Source organism: Polistes canadensis, unplaced genomic scaffold (assembly GCF_001313835.1).
Source record: "Polistes canadensis isolate GaletaPanama2010 unplaced genomic scaffold, ASM131383v1 scaffold_166, whole genome shotgun sequence".
Lineage (NCBI taxonomy): Eukaryota > Metazoa > Arthropoda > Insecta > Hymenoptera > Vespidae > Polistes > Polistes canadensis.
The window spans coordinates 56,476-72,977 of NW_014569713.1; the positions used below are offsets into that span (position 1 = coordinate 56,476).

Here is a 16,502-nt window from a genome sequence, read left to right on the forward strand (position 1 = left end):
TACTATAAAAAGTTTGAATAAGAATTCCATTTTTTATATAGAAAAAAAAATTGTTGAAAATATGCTATTTTTTCTCGGTGTAAACCCATGTAACCCCTTAAATACTTGTAATCCCAGAGAATGCAATGTTGTAAATTATACAACTTTGTCATTTCTTTGAAAAGTTTCGGCAAATATTTTTTATACTAAAAGTGAATAGATTTTAATGAAACTTATATTAAATTAAAGTGCACTCTTTTGTCTACACGTAGAGTATCTTTTCGCGATATAAAACAATCTGCAAAGGTTTAAAAAATTGCAAAGAAAAATTAGCGAGTTAGGCATTATTCACATTACCGGCCTTAGGTTCCAAACCTAAGTCGGTAAGATAATGGTAAAGCACTACTATTACCGATATGATGCTTAGAAATGTTACTAGATTTCAATATATTTTTAACTTTCTTATTTCCTAGTAACTTTTAATAGCAAGTAATGTATACGAAGTAAATGTGTAATTAAATTCTATATACATTTAAAAAAAAAAAAAACAATTAGAAATCTGATATAGATATTTTGTTTTTATTATTAATTAAAGGAGTTTACTCGTTAAGAACGATAGGCTTGAAACAGGTACAGGAAAAAGACTTATTCATTAAAAAGTACTTATTAATCTTTTCTGCTGTTCAGGTTCTATGCCAACTTTTTTGCGATAACATTTATTCATTTTTTTCTGCTGTAGCGGTTCTATGCCAACTTTTTTGTGCTACATACAACGCACGCGTGCGCGGAATACGTAAAAACCGACCGAGTAAATAAACATTCTTTTTGTTATTTTATCGGCGAATAGGTCTTGTTTTTAAATTATTTGTAATTCTTTTAATATTCTAGTTTCTTCCTAATTTTTGGAACATATCTTTAAATGATTTGTTAAGATACAATAGAATGCAAAAAAGTGAATAAACAATCATGTCCAAATCTAACAATAAGAAACAACATAGGTAAATTAATATTATATTTATTACATACTTATATATATTAAGATGTAAAGAGATTTTAACCCTTAAATAGATGTAGATTAATAGTGTCCGCCATTTTTTGTACGATAAATTATATTTTATGAACGATATAAATGTTTATGCAAGTTATAAAATGATAAACAAAATTGTAGAAATAAAATTGGTCATCGCTGGAATGAAAGAACAACAGTTTTCAATCTTGTATACGAATATTTGAGTAAAATCGCGGATAAAGATATGAAGAACCGACATCATAACAGCGCATACAATCGATTTCGTCAAAAAAATCGACGAAGAAAAACAATTAAGAATCCGTATTTTATATGTATGAACGATTAACATAATTTTTATATTACTATTAACAAGAGGACAAATACATATTTGCAATAAAATATTGTAAAGACATGAGATTTTATTATTTATTGTTTCTTTTGCTTTTCGCATTCGCGACGACATCGTTGTATCCATTTTTTTAATTCTTTCTCGCGCGATTTCGATTTTTCCGAGATCGAGTTTTCTATTTCCTGGAATACACTGTCCTGAGAATTATTATTAATTTGATTATTTGGTGCAAGACTAGTTTCCTGATTTCTTTGTACACTTCCTGATGCTACAGGAATATTATCGTTTGTTTTACGCACGCGTTTCGGTGTGTGCTTACGAAGATATGTACGATGATCATTAATATCTTGTTGAATGTTATCAACAGTTTGTTCACGTTGATCCTCGTGAGAAATCAATCTTTTATGATTGTTATGCTTTCTTGCCTCTTCAGTTACAGGATACTTTCGTGAATTATTGTTTCTTCTTGTAAATCTCCAAAAATCACGCGTAGGTGTTGCAAAAATCGTATTATTGAAATAATTCTTTCGCAATGATGGAGAAATATTATCTCTCGAATGTATCGTTGATTCTTTATCTTCTAATTCAGGATTTTCTTGTATTTTTTCACAACGACATCGCGAATCCTCTTGACGTCTTTTTTTTTTACGAAATGTTCTTCTTACTTTGGTATACTTTGGTGTACTTATATGCATCTTTGCGCTATCCGTAGGACATTCGCAGTTTTTTAACATTCGTGTGAAACTGAAGGGACCTATCAGTTGATACTCATCGTTCAATACCTCTGCAACGAATCTTAAAATTAAAATAAAAGTATTTTAATATTTTCGAAATGTTTTTAAAATTATATTCAATATGTATTTATATATTTACACATCGAACTAACCCTTGAGTACAAAGTTGTTTTAAGGAGGTTCGCACCTGGGCATAAATGTCTCCATCGTTGTTATAATTTTTCGCGATGTAATCGACTATTTCTTTCCTGGATGATATAGGCAAAACATTTTCATTTTTTTGTAATGAACGCATCGCTTCCATCACACGTAATGAAAATCTACTGGAGTTTTCTACGGGATAATTGCATTTGTAATGCAACTAGTAAGAAAAGAAAAATATTAATCATGTATTAAAGTCAAAATAAAATTCAATTAGTTAGAATTAAAATAGATCAATACTTTTATCGATGGCGTATCATCCTCATCTTCTTCATTTACTTCTTCTTCTTCTTCTTCTTCTTCTTCTTCTTCTTCTTCTTTTTGATCTTCTTGATCATCTTGTTCTATATTTTTTTTTTCTTCTTTATCTTCTAGATCATCTTGATCTATTTCGTCATCTTCCTCTTCCTGCGAAATTTGGTTATATCTTTCAGTATAATCCATTACAGTTTTAATTTGTATATAAAGATCTTCGTGTAAATCATTTGGAAAAAGAAAACTAAATATAGTAACTGTATTTTATATATTGTAATTAAAATATATGAATAAAATGATAAGAACAATTTAAACAAGTATACGTTAAATCTCGCATTATGTGTTTATTTAAAAATTAACTATATATGAAATTTCGAATGTAAATATTAGAGACTGTAATTAGTGATTAATTTGGTCAAACACCCTGGTTACCTTTTCGTATATGTCATTATGAGCGAAGTCACGTGAAGTTGTATGAACTTTGCTTTTCATTTTTCTTTCACGTTGGCTGTTATTTATAAACGGTACACAATATTGATTAATAATTTAAATAACGTTGCACGGATCACAAAGAAATGAACGCAGGAAAAGCGAATGTGCAAGATGTGGAAGGGAAAACGCGTACGTTTCAAATATTAATAATAAATAGCAGTAATTGTGGATATAGCTCTCTTTCTATTTTTTATCTTTCACTCTTCAATGCTGTAAGAGTGTATAGTAATACGAGTTTTGTCTTTCATTACATTATATATGTATATGTATATATTTACTATGTATAAACATATATACAGAAATATATATTGTATATATGTATTAGGACATGTACCGGCAACCCAAGTACTCGATTCTATTGCGAGATATAGAAAATTATTCGTCCCGAGTCTCTCTGGCATATATTAGAGAAGGATCATATATATGAAAAAAGTCTAAATCATCATATAGACTAAATAATAAATAAGATCTTTTCCATTTTTACTTTCTGATTAATAATTTATATATTCAGTTATTATCGAGAGCCTGGCGCTTCGATAAATCGGATTTGATAAATGGAATTCAAGGAAATCGAGTTTTACTGTACATTGTCAGTTATAAATTGTCGGTCCTTACTACTACGCAAGTAGATAGTAGATTACAAATATAAATTGTTAACAGATGAGACGAAAAATTGTTTCTATGACATCGTTCCTCATTGTGACAGCATTATCAGGCACGGTTCGATCGTGAATTATAATGATACAAAAAAAAAACAAAAAACGAAAGTGACGAGTGATTATTTCTAATATCTAATATAAGCAGGATATAGAACACAGGAAATGATTCGACATTTTTAACGCGAACGAATATTAAACTAGGAAAGAAGTTTCAAAGTATGCGTACCCGAGTTAGTTATACAATTTCTGAATTATAGAAAATAAACTTAAAGGTAAGCGATTATCCGTTTGCGATATCGTTAATTAACTGACGAATAGCAGCTGACTATGCACCGAATTGCAACCATAAGTAGTAAATGGGTGTTATAGTTACGACGAGAGTTGGAATATAAATAGTTGCTAAAGTAAGAGAAAGTTTAATCGGAACTTCCGGAAACGAGGCAAGGCGCCCTCGTGACGACTTGATGAGATAACTTCGTCCAAGTTGTGAAACAACAACGGTGATCACGATTCGTGACTTCGTGCGAGGGTGAAAGGAATCCGTGCCCTTTGAGGGAAGAGGGGATGTAAATAAGGGGCTAGGCACGCGAGGACGCTTAATAGGGATGTCGTCGTCGTCGTCGTTTTCCTCTTCCTCCTCCTCCTCCTCCTAGTAGCCATTTTCTTTCTTCTTTCCTTTGAAGATTTCTCTCTTTTTGTAATATACCTACATTTAGAAAATCACGCGTCGAAAAAGATTAACTTGTAGCCTCTCCTTGGCTTATTATATATATACAAATTTTATATTGTAAGAAATAGAAAACAAAAATGTATATATATATATATATATATATATGTATTTATATTTTTAGATTATAAATTAATAAGTTAGGTGAAAATGAAATAACGCTATTTAGTATCGCGACATCTAATTCGTTGGGAAAGGGTGATGTGCGGCCAGTGTCATATGGTCTTGATCTCACGGTGCCGCGATTACGTGTGCCTATCGTAGAAGCAATCGTTACCCGCTAACACGCATCGACCTTTTTCGCAAAGCACGTAAACGTCCATTTTTCTTTTTTGTCTTTTTTTTCTTTCCTGCATAAACTTTCTTTGACTGATCCCATCCTCGGGATTATTATTAGATATTATCGACTGGGGAAGTCGAAGGTAGACGTTGTATCGCGCTGCTCTGTTTAAGTACTAATTACCGTTACGTTGGCACAAGCTACGGGGGTTGTTTCTTGGATGTCTTATGCGAACTCGAACACCTGTCGCTGACCATGTCATCAAACGTGTCTGCTGACGAATGCGCTACGATATTATGTAGGTGTCATTTGATCAACAACTTGCTAACAGTTTCTACGTTCTAACGAGTTCATCTTTTTGCAAATATGTTGACGAGACTTATTTGCTCGAATCATAGGAATTCGTTGAAACAAATTGCAATGTCGAATCAGACTTGGCACAGGACCTTAAAAAGTTAACATTTGTTAATATTAAAAAGTATAAAGAATAAAATAAAATAGAGTTAAATATATGAAAAGGTCAAAGAACGTGAACTTTACTCCTCTTTTCGTTTAACCCTTGAACAGAGTCCATCGATCTCTCGGCCATTAATCATTGGACAAGAGGTAATTACAGAGCCGAACAAGTGCAATATTTTATGAGATCGACTTGGGGAGTAATACCAGTCTATACACCCGTCTAATTTGCTTTATAATAATTACGAACATGTGAAACATTCGCAGGAAACATGGAAGTGTCAGGTGCTCGCTGTCCCATAGCATTGAAAGCGCCCATTCGTGATGTGTGCTGTTGGATGAGCTACCGTAAGAAAGTCTCTGTTTTTGCTTACATGCCTTTATTCAGATCAAATCTTAATAAACCCAACAGGATAAAAAGGAGAGGAATGATCGGACGATAAGATTAGAATTTAAATTCCTCGAATGTTCTGTTTAAAACATAATTATATAAATAATTTGTCTTGTTAATTGTAAGATGTGTTTTCATAAAAATAAACTTCAATTGATATTTAATATGGTAAATCGAATTGAATATTTGTTCATTCGATTATAAAATCAGCTTAATCGTAAACTTATTATCTCCAATCCCATTTCTTGTAGATTAAGGTCGCGATATTCACTCTTGAATGATCATTAATTGCAAAAACAGACGGCTTGACGATTGGTCACTTTCGAGCTTGACCATTAGAAAAGCAATTGTCGCTGGTCACCCATGACGACCCGATGGGCGGAACGAATATGATCTTCACAAGTACGCATGCTCTTTAGGGCGGGAAGAAAGGTACCGTCGACGAATGAAAGTTTCCCTGGAATAGGAGGATTGTAATCATCAAAGCACGTGATACGAGAAAGCTCTATCATAACCGACCTGTTAACTTGAAACTGTTTTATACTGGAGTATCTTGAGTGCTTACTTAACTTCTGAGAGAGTCCTTTTTCATATGTCAATTCGTGATATAACTTTACTTTCGAACATCTGAAACCCAATGAAAATTATATGTCAATCGTTTGAAAAATGAAGAAAAAAAGAGATAAAAGATAATAACTACCATAAAACGGATGACATACGAGGAAACTTTTTAACGACGATACTGTTGTGAGAATAATAATGATCGATTCGTGATGAGTTAATATTATACGATCTTGGATATTGTATTAAAAAGAGACAACGTACATATCTATCCGCATACGTTTATGAGATTATCGAATTACCTATATTCTGAAAATATTAAAAATGTGAAAAAATACGTTTTTAAGATGACAGCATGAACTGAAACTATTCAAACGAGTTTTGAAAGAATGGCTCATATACATACGCAAACATTTTGTTCTGAAAATACAATGACCGGAGCAGTTTCTACATTACAACTACTAAGAAGCTACAAATTTCTTGCTCCAAATTCAGGTGAGTATAAAGAATGATATGCTTCAAAGATATGAATTATTTTTATTATTTTCATGTGTGCTCAAAGAATATCTATCGAACCCATATAAAATATTTCGTTCTGAAACAACCTGTATTTCTTTATACCTAGATGAAATAGTAAACAATTTAACATATGGAAAATATAATGAATAATAAAATATAACGTTGTTGTTAAAATTCCTTATCAATGATGATCACATTGCTGGTATGATACGAATCGTGCAAAAGACGCTTCTTGTGTGCCATGTATAAGTATGATTAAAACTTTATGAAAACACGCAAGTTCAATGATGTGCTAGATTATAATTTATTCATAACTAGTATGCGAATAAACGTTGATCAATTTTCCAACTTTTTAAACAAATTCATTCGATTTTAGTTTACACTGAAAATCATTTGAATAAAAACGTTCCTTTAAAAAGAACAACAATAGAATTATTAAACTAATAATAGTAAACAATATAGGGAAAATTTTTGACAATAAATAATATTAAATTGACGAAAAAAAATGTTTTTACCCCTGGTGGGACTCGAACCCACAATCCCCGGTTTAGGAGACCGATGCCTTATCCATTAGGCCACAGGGGCGATTGATAACTCTCTTCCTAAATTAATAATAATAGGAGTATATTGATTTTTGTATGTATTTTAAATGATTTGTTTTGAGTAGATTATAAATAAAAAAAAATATCATAAAAGTATCTTTTATTAGGTTTCTGTGTAGTCGATATATAATAAAAGATATTCATAAATGATGGACAACCAACAATATTAATAAAATTATTATTTATTAACATAGAAAAGGATGATTTTTGAAATAAAAATATAAGACAAAAATGTAAGTTTTAATTTTAACAAAGTTTTTCGTTGTATATATCGATACGCGCTTCCTTGGTCTTACGAAAAATATTAAATCGCGGTATTCAATTTCAGGTCACGTGTTCTTATTTCTGTTCATCATTTATGAAATATCTGTATCTTCAAATTCTTCTGTACACACAACAATGTGCTATTTTATTTGCATTTACAGATCTATATAGATACGAGCCGTATCCTACTCAGCGTTGCAAATTTAACGAATCAAATATTTTATCCAATTCTACGCCTACAGAATCGTCGTTAACACCATCCTTAACAACAACTGCTTCTCTTTCCGGAACTTTGCCAATTCCTAGCAGTTTTCTTGTACAATCGCCTTTTTTTACAACTATGACACCCTTGATGCCATCGTTAAATATACCTCGACGATATTCGGATGTCATAGATACAGGTGAGAGTTCTATTTATTACGCCATAGATTCTGAAGATTCGTGCGATGCATAAAATAATATGAATTTTCTGCCTAATTATAATGGTTTTCATTTCTACAATAAGACAGTGAGATTCTTATAATTTATAATGCAGATACGATTATGAATCGACAGTTTATCAACGAAAATAATACACAAAATCTAAATAGACGACCGCGAAGCGAGAAAAAACCAATTCCGGATGATCAAAAAGATGAAAAATATTACGAAAGGCGTAAGCGTAATAATCAGGCAGCAAAGAAATCACGAGACGCTAGAAAAATTCGCGAAGATCATGTAAGGATTTAATTGTATCTATTTAGCAGTATCATCTACTATTATTTCAGAGCTTCTCAAACTTTATTTTTCGCGTACCAATGAAATATTTACACGAACAATCGCGTACAATTGACCTAGATGTTAACTAACATAGATATATCTCTCCAATTATTGAATATTTTCCGTAGATCGCTTTAAAAGCAACAATGTTAGAACACGAAAATGCTATTTTACGAGCGCAGGTTGTAACCCTTCGAGAGGAAGCTCAATCGCTTCGACATATGTTGCTAAAGCAACAAACAACTAGGACACAGTCCATCGAACGTTCAGTATCTTCTTTAACGTCAGTAACTCGATCGTCAATGCGTTCTCTTTCTACATTGGATTGCGAAGTATAAAGGGAAAAAGTTCTTTAAATGATAAAGGACAAAATAGAATACTTCCAGATTTTTAATCTTTCATTAGAGATTCGTTATCCCTGTTGGAATGATAGAACATGAATTAAATTCTAAAATATTACGGAAAATATATATACTTATACATACACAATCTCTGTGGATAGAAAAATCTCTAAACAGTTTACAAGTTTTTCCTATATTTTTTCTTAAGTGTGATCTCACATACATATGATTTAGATTCTATCTAGTGTCTAGTAATTATTGATGCATGATGTATAGATCTCTGAAAATCCATTATTAAATTATTACAAATTTGCAACGTAATTTCTTTACACAATTGTCATAGTTTCACAAAATATATTTAATCACAACGGCGTGTAATTTTGTACATGTATATTTTTAATTATGTATATGTCGATAAAAAGTGCCTTTGATCTAAATTACCTTTCTTTTATCTTTATAGTTCCTACAATATGTATATATGTATGTATGTATTATATCTAATTATAAATAATATCAACATTTGAGCAAGTTAAATAAATGAACTTCTACGAAACTCCAAATAGTTATTGTTAGTATAACAAAGAAACAATTTTATTATTTTGATATTAATTCTTACATACTTTTTCTTATTTTATACTTGGACTATTTTTATTTTAATATTGGCAATTCTGTAAGAATAATTACAATAGTTTTGCCAACTTATAAATTAAGTTGAATGACAACATTTTTTAATGAATGCAAATATTAATAACATATTTTTATAATGAAATAATTATATATGTATGTTATTAAAATAGTACATACGTGAGAAATTGCATAATACATAGAAATATATATTGTGTTACTATAAATTTCTATTTATTTCTTTACTTACTATATAGATGTACACTGTATATATAGACATTTATTTATTTTTATCTACTATTGGCCAACCTGCTACGTTCTTCCCACTGAACTAAAATGGCTGGCTGTTTTTTACCGCGTTATGTTTTTCTTAAATATAGGGGAGAGACTGAGAAAGAAATAGACGTTTAACTGTTATTAGTGATCTGAATGTTGTTTGAATATAAGTATCTTTAATTTCTATGTTAAAAGTATACATTGTGAAAGTTGATATAAACAAGAATTGTGTGATATTACTTTCGTAACTGTCACATTTGACACGTAGTGTTAATAAAAAAAAGAATTAACTTAATATATTCTATACATTATTAAATGATATTAGTTACAATCTTGTTCATAACGTCATTCAATGAATTACAATTTACTTAACGTTTGATCTATCTCATTATAAATGGCAATTCAAGGTGTTGCTATAGTAGCGCTTACAGTTGGTTTAGCAAGTTTATTATATTATATTTTTGCTAATAATGGAGCACAAGAAGAGCCATATGGATATGGAAATTCTAGAGGTTCCAATGGTTCAGATTTTGGAAGGTTACCCAATTATTTCACCTCCTTGGATCAATCATCAAACAAGTATTTTCTTTATTTATAATTATATTAACTAATATAGCAATTATTATTTCAAATTAATAGATAACTTGCTGCTGAGAAAAAGATAAACAGTTTGAATGTTTCATTTTTATGAATCATAAGCTAGTATCTTTTTCTAGTGAACAACAAAATCAACGTCAGAGAAGACGATCAAAGAAATTGCAGAATGAAAATACTATCTGCATTATCTGTATACAAGAACTTTCAGATCAACGTAAAATGCTTCCATGTAATCATTCGTTTCATGAAAAATGTATTAATACGTGGAGATTGCAAGGTCCAACGGTAAATTTTTGTTTTAACTTTAAAAATGCAAAGAATACCATATATTTATTTCTTAAATCTTTAATAAATAATTGACTCTATACCATATTTTTTTTACGCTAAATACATTTATATTTATGGTTTGAACAACTTTTCTTTATATTAATTAAATACGCAAACCATCCTAGATTTTATATATAATTCAATACCCATCTATGTATTCGTGTTATAGGGATCACGTAATACTTGCCCTATCTGCAGGAAGATTTATGAAACTATTTAGTTTTATAAATGGGTAGTGTTCATTTTTTGACACAAAGTTGTAATTATGAAGTATTTAATAAAATATGATACTTTATACACAAGGTAAAAATTCGTTTTTTATTATATAGTGATAGAAATATATTGCTACAGCTATTGTTAAAATAAAGTTTGTAAAATCATGTGATTTTGTTAATAAATAAGATGCCAAATAAAAATTTCTTATTATAATAAAGATATTGTAACGTAATCATAGTACAAATAATACTCATATAATAATAAGATTACTAATGATAAAGTTACAATGATATAATAAATGAGTCAGAAACGACTCTATTGAAACTATACTATTTTCGTTGCCATTTTAATACAAATACTAGCTCATTCAAGTTATTAGTTATATTCCAAAGAAAGAAGTGTAAATATTAAGTTGTAAGTCATAATTGATAAATTCTTTAAATCAAAAGATGATGAAAGCACAAATAGTTTATCTTGTATATTATTCAAAATTGATAATATATACGTTTCTCTTTTATCTTAGATCTTTTCAATCTAAACGATTATAAAATCAATTTTGTTAAAGCGTACAAAAGCGTGTTTTATTTAGAAGCATTAGTTAGTAAATTCAGTCAGATGTATCATCTTTTTCGACTCCTTCTACAGCGACACTACGTATACCATTCCTTAATAAAGGGGTTCCTTTGTCTTTACCTAATACTCTTGCATTCAAGAGTATTTTCAATGGTGTGCCAGATTTACAACACATGACTTCAACTTCTTCCTTCAAGATTCGTTCCTTATACGCCAGCAATTCAATTTTTAACCTTTAATCGAAATAAATAGAATTAAAAATGTAAATTGTTAATTAAACAAATACTATTTTAAATTAAAAGAAAAAAAATATTGATTTACTTTAGGCCGTCCTTCTCTTGCATTAATTCTATGATATGACAGTCTGGATTGTGCTGGTTACTGGCAACTACAGCTGGCGCAAAAAGTTCACCATGAACACAAATATTCCATGGTATAGAAAACTCCAGGTGATATCTTGAAAGGACACATAAGCACGATATATGATAACTTTGTTTTCTTTGTAAAGCGTATAATCTGATTTTCATAATTGAAAAAAACAAAACACACAACAGTACGATTATCTATGTGACGATTGCAACATTTACGTTTAGTTTATCGCATCGTTTTGTAAACCTGTGATGAAGCTGTAAGAATCCAAGATGAACATCTATATGCCCATGTCGTTGCGGTTGTATCATAATGTTATTGTCCTTCCCAAGACCACTCGCTCCGCTGAAGTGTACATGATGTTCTGAAAAATATGCAAATTAATTATAACAATAGAATTTTATGCCTTGTATTACAAAATAGAAAATACTAAAGCAATACGAGACACACATTTGTAAAGAGTCTAATTGCAAGCTGTTATTCTAACATATGTGTGCATGCAAAGATAGAAAAAGGATAAGGCGATAATGATAGTACTATATAGATATAATGATTACAATGATGCAGTCTCATGTAATATAATAAGATCATTTATAGATTCTCGATCATTACCATAATATGTTACTCATTTTGTAGAACAATATAATTTTAATGCATTTAACTAAACATTAATTTAATTAACATAATAAGCTCGAAATGTCCATTAAGCGTGCATAATAATACCACTTAACTCTTATCCTAACAAAGCATTAATAATCTTTATTACGTTGATAAGTATTAGCGGCGTGCCCAAGCTACCTTAAGCTATATTATTCTGCTCCTTTTCTTCTTTTTTTAGAAAAGCTGATACCTTTATCTCCCATGTTTTAGTTTGTAGCTTGTTGTCCTTAATGTCATAATATATGTACAAGACACGAGTATCTTCTGGCTTCGTACCTATCCGTACCTTGTCGGTGAGGTGCGAATTATCCGCCATATTGGATTTATGCATTAGAGATGCGCGTGGAATATACGCAGTGAACTCGAAATCGTCAATGACAGATTTAAGGAATAGTTAGGTTAGACTTTTATTTACATCTTGTTATTAATTTTTGTAATTTTAATTGATCGTGAATTAATATTGCTTATAATTATTTCTATGCGATATTAGTACAACTATTATATTTTACATAGTGCATTTATATAATATAAGATATTAAAAATAAAAAAAAATATTGTAAACACTTCTAATGAATGATCGTTTGATGTATTTACATTATATATTTTTTTAATAAAAGAAAATGTTACTGACATTGCGACCAGATCATAAAAAACATGTGTTATTTCTTATAGAACAAACACCTCAAGGTATTACAAATGATATTACGTATGATTTTAATTCTCTTAAACTATGATCTATTTTTATTCATTATAACAATGTTATAGTGTTGCAGGATTTTTGCAAACTTGCTTTAGATTATTTACAAAAAGGTCCTAATATGAAATTGTATCATGGGGCAGCTCGTGAGTATATACAAATGTTTTATATCCAGTGTGTGTTATTGAGAATAAAATAATATTCTTTTATTATATCTTACCAAATATATGTGATGTTTAATATAGAAAAACTTGAAGTAGAAGTGGATATTATTAAAAATTCAGTAGAAGGTCTTGTCAATCTATTATTAGAGAGTTGCAATCATAAGGTATAACTTGAATTATAACAACATTGTTTTATATATCATTATAATGAATAATAATTATACATTACATATATTATAGCTAAGCAACGAAGACTTTCGAGATTCTATTATAGCATTAGGTTTTTCTGAAGAAAATGAAACAATTTTAAGTAAACTCTATACTACAAAGAAAAAAGAGATATCTAATATTCTATCAGTTACTGGTTTTAAAATACCAGAGTATCATGATCTTGAATGGCGTTTTGAAGTACAGGTGATAATCAGTTTCTTTAATACCCCATAGATCATTGAAGAAAGATAATAACAATGATATTATTTATAGACCGCTTCAAGAACATTGTTAAAACAAGTTTCACCATTGATTACATTAGATTTGACGTTGAAAAATAATGAAAGTATGGAGCATGTTTTACTTCAAACAGATCCTGTCAATTTAATACATATGGCTCAAGAATTAGAAGAAGCTTTGAAGGAAGGTTACAGCCAACACACTCGTCAAGTTTCTAGAGCAGCAAAATAAACTAAAACTTATTTTACAAATCGATAAAAGAACTACATATTATTTTATGTAACTATGGCAGTTAGGCTGAAACTTTTAATGTAAAAAATAAAACATACGAAAATGTATTAACAGGTAATGTTAAATGTTACAATGACATTTCAAATAAAAAATCTTAATACTACTGAGATACGCGGTATTACTTATGTTTTTATCACATTTTTTATTCGCCTTTATTAAATATAATTATCTTGTCAATTTCTCTTTTTATTTATTTTATATTTTATATCTATATAAAATATATCTTATTGTAAGGCTTCCTTCAAATCTTAAATGACAGAACTTCAAGGACGTAGTTACTACTACTTGATAGTTACATTTATAGATATACATCTTTTAATGTATTTAATATCATAGTAGAAGTTTTCATTTGAATATTTTATTGGATTAGAATTTTATTTCATTTTGAATATATGTGTATGCGTCCATATTTGTAGATATATAAAAGAGACAGTGACCAGTTCATTACTTGTGCTCAAGCTAAAATATTCACTATTACAAAATTTAGTGCTAATTATTATCTAGTTATCATCATATCAGTATATAACAATAAATAAAATATCTTTAAATTCATATCTGCAAGTATGTATTAAATATACAATTCCTTAAATTATTTTTATTTGTAATATATTATTAATATATGTATATGTTTATTTATAGGAAATATGGAAGCAAGTCTAGTAAATGTCAGCAATTTTGTACCTGCATTAAATAAAACAATAGTAAATAAAATCATAATTCATGCCTTAACTACTATTGGTCCTCAATTTGCACATCAAAAGATGCGATTTACTAATCAAACAGTTGCCGATAAAGTACCTCCAGAAATGTTGCATTTAATTGATCCTCATTGGTGACTAGTACATTATATCCTTCTTATATAAATAAATTCGGTTAACTCATATATTTGAAAATAGAATAGCTATTTGATCATTTTCTCTTTCTTCTACGTAGGTATCAATTCCCACCTTTGGATCCATTGTGGCATAAAATATTAGGCTTAGTTATGATCGTACTTGGGCTTTTGGGATGGTCTGGAAATGGTGTTGTAGTATATGTATTCCTGATGACACGATCATTAAGAACACCTAGTAATTTACTCGTAGTAAACTTGGCTTTCTCAGACTTTATAATGATGATTATAATGTCTCCACCTATGGTAATCAATTGCTATTTTGAAACTTGGGTCTTAGGTAATAGATTTATTATTTTTATTTAGTCATTTAATTATATAAATAATTGCAATAAATAAATAAGCTTTTTTTTTATACTTTAAGGAACCTTGATGTGCGATATCTATGCTATGGTTGGTTCTCTATGTGGATGCGCATCTATATGGACAATGACCGCTATTGCTTTAGATCGATATAATGTTATAGTGAAGGTATTAATAGAAAAATTCTGTTAACAAGGCAAATATTTAGGATAATTAAATTAATTAGGATATTTGCAGGGTATGTCTGGTACACCTCTAACTATTAAAAGAGCTTTATTACAAATTATCATTATATGGCTATTTGGATTATTATGGACGATTTTGCCAATGGTAGGATGGAATAGGTAAAAAGTTTCATTGTAATTTTATTAGGAATTATTTAATAGAAATTTATACGTTTTTATAAATTAGGTATGTACCGGAAGGTAATATGACAGCATGTGGTACAGATTATCTTTCTAAAGATTGGGGATCAAAATCTTATATACTGGTGTATTCGGTGTTTGTTTATTATTTACCATTGTTTACCATTATCTATAGTTATTATTTTATTGTTTCAGTAAGTATACCAATTATGTGTTCATTTATAATATTTATATATTTATTCTTTTATTGAGAATCTTCATTTAATTTGATAGACTGTAGCAGCTCATGAAAAAGCTATGAAAGAACAAGCTAAGAAAATGAATGTTGCCTCATTAAGATCTGGCGATAACCAATCTGCTAGTGCTGAAGCAAAATTGGCAAAGGTACTATTGTATTTACAGATTTAATTTGATCTTTTGATTTTCATTATTATGGTTTGTATTGTTCTATTATTTGTAGGTAGCGTTAACAACAATATCATTATGGTTTATGGCTTGGACACCATATTTAGTAATAAATTATATGGGTATTTTTAATGGCTCTAAAATCAGCCCACTTTTCACTATTTGGGGATCTCTCTTTGCTAAGGCCAATGCAATATATAATCCTATTGTATATGGAATAAGGTATTAAACAAAACAAAATTTATTAAAATTTATACTTCATTAATTTTGTCATTTGTATATATTGTATAGTCATCCAAAATATAGAGCAGCGTTAAAAGAGAAACTACCATGTTTTGTGTGTGGGTCAACAGAAGAGCCTGCAGCAGCTGGAGTAGCTGCAGCAAATGCTGAAACATCTTCTACTGCAACGGCGAGTGGAAAAGCATAATTTTTCTTTATTATTAATATTCTTTAGTTTTCTTCACATAAAGAGAATGGAACAATATAATTAAATTTTTAGGGATTTAATATGTTATTAACTAAATTTAATATAATTCATTGATGGTCGTGTAAAAAAAGTATTAATTAAGAAATAATAGTAATTATTATATGGAAATAAATACTTCAGCGCATAATTATTATTTAAATATTTCGTTTGAAAACAAAGTAGTTATACTTGTATAGTAGATTATTAAAGGGTGTATGTTTTAACGGTGATTTTTAGCTTATTAAT

The 16,502-nt window shown here is 29.4% G+C and overlaps 5 protein-coding genes and 1 non-coding gene across 9 annotated transcripts; 4 read left to right on the top strand and 2 right to left on the bottom strand.

Annotated features, from left to right (window-relative positions):
• Positions 1-6,482: 6,482 nt before the first annotated feature.
• LOC106789147 (hepatic leukemia factor) lies at positions 6,483-8,575 on the top strand. The gene is made up of 4 exons (XM_014753111.1): positions 6,483-6,588; positions 7,640-7,885; positions 8,014-8,195; positions 8,366-8,575. Exons 1-4 carry the CDS (start codon positions 6,483-6,485, stop codon positions 8,573-8,575), a joined length of 744 nt encoding a protein of 247 aa, XP_014608597.1.
• On the bottom strand, positions 7,125-7,197 carry Trnar-ccu. Its single transcript has one exon. It is a non-coding gene; the product is annotated as a tRNA-Arg (tRNA).
• A 937-nt stretch (positions 8,576-9,512) lies between the features above and the next one.
• LOC106789168 (RING finger protein 44-like) lies at positions 9,513-10,802 on the top strand. Its single transcript, XM_014753140.1, has 3 exons — positions 9,513-10,057; positions 10,195-10,360; positions 10,572-10,802. The coding sequence occupies exons 1-3, from the start codon at positions 9,873-9,875 to the stop codon at positions 10,620-10,622; spliced, it is 402 nt and encodes a 133-aa protein (XP_014608626.1). The 5' UTR covers positions 9,513-9,872; the 3' UTR covers positions 10,623-10,802.
• On the bottom strand, positions 10,691-12,552 carry LOC106789167. Of its 3 annotated transcripts, none has more exons than XM_014753138.1 (4): positions 12,411-12,536; positions 11,807-11,924; positions 11,513-11,647; positions 10,691-11,424 (listed from the first exon to the last, which is right to left on the bottom strand). In XM_014753138.1, exons 1-4 carry the CDS (start codon positions 12,421-12,423, stop codon positions 11,226-11,228), a joined length of 465 nt encoding a protein of 154 aa, XP_014608624.1. In that variant the 5' UTR covers positions 12,424-12,536; the 3' UTR covers positions 10,691-11,225. The 3 variants fall into 3 exon arrangements, 2 of the variants coding, with proteins under 2 accessions (XP_014608624.1, XP_014608625.1); XM_014753139.1 differs by having other exon boundaries at positions 12,359-12,535; XR_001381967.1 differs by having other exon boundaries at positions 11,187-11,424; positions 11,779-11,924; positions 12,411-12,552.
• A 6-nt stretch (positions 12,553-12,558) lies between these two features.
• LOC106789165 (COMM domain-containing protein 2) lies at positions 12,559-13,929 on the top strand. Its single transcript, XM_014753137.1, has 5 exons — positions 12,559-12,907; positions 12,986-13,063; positions 13,163-13,245; positions 13,322-13,495; positions 13,565-13,929. The coding sequence occupies exons 1-5, from the start codon at positions 12,841-12,843 to the stop codon at positions 13,760-13,762; spliced, it is 600 nt and encodes a 199-aa protein (XP_014608623.1). The 5' UTR covers positions 12,559-12,840; the 3' UTR covers positions 13,763-13,929.
• LOC106789163 (rhodopsin-like) lies at positions 13,794-16,399 on the top strand. Of its 2 annotated transcripts, none has more exons than XM_014753134.1 (9): positions 13,794-13,876; positions 14,462-14,654; positions 14,756-14,994; positions 15,079-15,185; positions 15,255-15,361; positions 15,429-15,576; positions 15,656-15,766; positions 15,843-16,009; positions 16,079-16,399. In XM_014753134.1, the coding sequence occupies exons 2-9, from the start codon at positions 14,467-14,469 to the stop codon at positions 16,215-16,217; spliced, it is 1,206 nt and encodes a 401-aa protein (XP_014608620.1). In that variant the 5' UTR covers positions 13,794-13,876; positions 14,462-14,466; the 3' UTR covers positions 16,218-16,399. The 2 variants fall into 2 exon arrangements, with proteins under 2 accessions (XP_014608620.1, XP_014608619.1); XM_014753133.1 differs by lacking the exon at positions 13,794-13,876 and adding an exon at positions 14,264-14,383.
• Positions 16,400-16,502: the final 103 nt, after the last annotated feature.